At 44.4% G+C, this 3,583-nt stretch overlaps 1 protein-coding gene across 1 annotated transcript in view; it reads left to right on the top strand.

Moving 5' to 3' along the window:
- Window positions 1–3,583, top strand: part of CD58 (CD58 molecule) — a 16,091-nt gene that overhangs the window by 6,872 nt on the left and 5,636 nt on the right. Inside the window, exon 3 of the mRNA XM_006763052.2 lies at window positions 149–421. Coding sequence (XP_006763115.2) covers window positions 149–421 — 273 coding nt within the window. The remainder of the gene's footprint in view (window positions 1–148; window positions 422–3,583) is intronic.

Genomic DNA, 3,583 nt, shown 5'->3' with positions numbered 1-3,583 from the left:
GGGGGGGAGGGATGCTCTCCTACTGGTGCCCAGGGAAGTGGCCCGCCCATCTCTGAAACTCACAAGGAAGTTGGGAGGTTTTCGTAAGTTCACAGATGATGAGTCTGCATGTTATTATTCTTGGACTAAACGTTACCTTTTTTCCCAGATCCTCTTCCGTCTCCGACACTAAATTGTACACTGATAAATGAGGTCGTCTCCTTCAGTTGCGAGGTGCCTCCGAGTTACCGCCGGCATCGGGAGCTGTTACGCTACGCATGGCGTTGCCTTTCCTCACAGTGTGAGGCAAGCTGGGAGCTCGAGGCCCTCGTGCTAAATTTTACGATGGAGGACGATCTCTCACAGGAAGTCCATTGTTTGGTTGAAAATCCAGAATCCAACAGGTCGTCCTCAATGGTTTTGTCAACCTGCGTCCCAGGTGGTGAGTACACAGCTGCCCCTACCCTGGCAGAGAGGCCACATAGTAACGGTGTTCACGGACCAGTGGTGCTTTGTGGGTTTCAAACTCCAGGGACAGTGGCAAATGTACATTTCACAAATTCAAAATGTAAAGTGAGCTACAATGTTCATGGACACCCATTAGAGATATAAGCGGACACTTTTAGCACTTCCTCTGTCAAACACCACTCCAATACGTGTGTTAATGAATTCGCACACGACCCAGTGAGTTGGGTGCTATAGTAATTATTCCTTTTTATGGGCAGAAACCAAGACGCAGGGAGTTTAAGTTGCCTGCCCCAGGCCAACAGCTAGTAAGTAGAAAAGCCTGGATTTGGAATCAGGTCATCTTGGGTCCAGAGCCCTTGCTCTTAACTGTTTATAATTCTGTTTCTTTTTCTTTTTTCTTTTTTTAAAATATGTTTTTATTGCTTTTTTAGAGAGAGAGAAACCTCGATGAGAGAGAATCATTGATCAGCTGCACACCCCCACTGGGGATTGACACCACAACCCGGGCACATGCCCTGACCAGGAATTGAACTGGTGACCTCTTGGTTTCTGGGCTGACACTCAACCACTGAGCCACACCCACCAGGCTGCTTCATAGCATTCTTCATTACCTTGCCGAAACCGGTTTGGCTCAGTGGATAGAGCGTCGGCCTGCAGACTGAAAGGTCCCAGGTTCGATTCCGGTCAAGGAGGCGGCTGATTGATGTCTCTCTCTCATCGATGTTTCTGACTCTCTATCCTTCTCCCTTCCTCTCTGTAAAAAATCAATAAAATATATTTTTTAAAAAAACATTCTTCATTACCTTTATGTTCTCACACGTGCTACAGGACTCTGCGTCTGACACGTTTGTCTAGTTCAGCGATTTTCCGCCGGTGGGCCGCAGTGATCTTTAGAACATGCAGCACCTGACCACTTCGTCAGGGCGCTGACCTCACTGCCTCAGATTGTCACATAAAACATGGGACTGTTGTGGTTTGCAGGCTTCACACTGCATGAGATGAAAAAGGTTGAAAGTCGGTGGTCTAGCACCCAATCTCATGCCAAGCTGTCTCACTGGTGGTCTCTTTTATGTTAAGTCTTAAGTACATTTGTAAGTGGCCATTTTTTTTAATCTAATTTTTACATTGTATCTTCATTTTACAAACAAAAGGATCAGTGGTTTGAAAGTGGTTCATTAAAACATAAGAGAACAGATGAATTATAGTATTAATTATAATTCAGAATAACGTCATAATTATATATCGTGAGCAGGATTTCCAGGGTAAATAGAGAATATGCGTTTCTTTGGGCTGAGATAGGGTGATTCTGTGAATTAATTTTTTTTTTAACAAGCCAATGAAACAGAAAAGGACAATTAGTAAACCTAATGAATATAAAAACCTTGAATTTTATTTGATGAGTGAGCCATTCTCCTTAGCCTCCAGTGTATCGTACCTTTTGAAACTTCAAATAATGACATGAAGCCATTAAAGTTATGGTTTCATTTTCAGACAAAGCAGTGTGACTTCTCGGGTAAAACAAACATTTGCAGGAAAAGTACAAAATGGGTTCCAATTTGCAGCTAATGGATTTGGTCCCTAAAGACAGAGAAAAGACCAAACCCACAGAGGTGTCACTCATAGAGGCACCATTTGCACAAGCCACACAACTGCCAAGAAGATTTTAAAACCCACTGCAGCCCTAGCCGGTTTGGCTCAGTGGATAGAGCGTCCGCCTGCAGACTGAAGGGTCCCGGGTTCTATTCCAGTCAAGAGCACATGCCCTCCAAGGTACATGCCCTTGACCGGAATCGAACCTGAGACCCTTGAGTCCACAGGCTGACGCTCTATCTACTGAGCCAAACCGGTTAGGGCAATGAAAACATTTTAAAAACCCACTGCAAAGTTAGTGACAGTTGTTATGCTTGGAGCAAATTTATGAATTCCACCTGTTGGATGTTGCACACTACCCAAGGCAGACTGTGGAAATACCATCCATGTGCGAGCAGATAGCTGCTTTGCAGTGGGAGTGGCAGAAAGCCACACCAGCGTGCCGTGCGCATAGCCAGCCAGGAGAAAGTGGCTGACCGGGTACAGCCCGAGTCAGCAAGTAGAAATCTGGAAAAGCTTCGTGTTCCACGAGGCAGCATCCTTGGAGGACAGAATTCCTGGACAAGCTCCTCTGTAGAATTATGTGAATGTTGCAGGAGGTTTGCAAGCATTCAGTCTTTGCCCAGTTTTCATTGAACACTTGCTGTTGGGATCGAATGTTACACCTCGCAGACACCTTGAAGAGAAAGGTCGTCACCATAACATCCCTCTCACCGACGTGAAATACGAGTTGTGATTTTGAAAACAAACCCTTTTTTATTAAATAGTTGTGATTCATCTTCTTAAAAATCTCCCCTCCCCCATTGATGGTTCACATTACATTGTAGATTTTGAAAGTTTGAGAGACATTGCCAGATAGTTCCTTGGACTTTTAAATCCCAGAATAGTGTTGACATGAGATACATATATGTCTGGGACCTGTTCTTGGTCTCCAGTAACCAAATGTTTTCTTCTCTGAAAGTCTGGGCCTGAGCTTAATGATCTAAATCAGCGGTTCTCAACCTGTGGGTCGCGACCCCTTTGGCGGTCGAACGACCCTTTCACAGGGGTCGCCTAAGACCATCCTGCATATCAGATATTTACATTACGATTCATAACAGTAGCAACATTACAGTTATGAAGTGGCAACAAAATTAGTTTTATGGTTGGGCCACAACATGAGGGAACTGTATTTAAAGGGCCCGAAGGTTGAGAACCACTGATCTAAATGATTCTTTTCAACAATAAAAACCCAGGGTCTCTCTCCCTCCTCCCTTCCTTCCTCCCCCTCTGCCCCCCCAATGATTTTAAATACTTTTCTGGAGTTGCATGCACCATAACAGATAAAAATCCATGAAGACGTAACATTTAAATATTGGCTCTTACTTGTCCAAGTGTTAATTGCTTGTGTAGACTTTCTAATGCTTTAGCAAGTGAGTCATAGTGACTCACATCGACGAGCCTGCCACTCGTTAGCAAACCCTTCCAAAAGCTTTTTCCTCACCACCACCATTGTAGACTGGCTGGACGGGAGTAGTTATTTACTCTTTAAGAGTGGAGACTGGTT

This window comes from Myotis davidii, unplaced genomic scaffold (genome assembly GCF_000327345.1).
Source record: "Myotis davidii unplaced genomic scaffold, ASM32734v1 scaffold217, whole genome shotgun sequence".
Classification (NCBI taxonomy): Eukaryota; Metazoa; Chordata; class Mammalia; order Chiroptera; family Vespertilionidae; genus Myotis; species Myotis davidii.
Note: the sequence above shows the minus strand (reverse complement) of the source record. Positions and strands in the feature narration are given on the sequence as shown.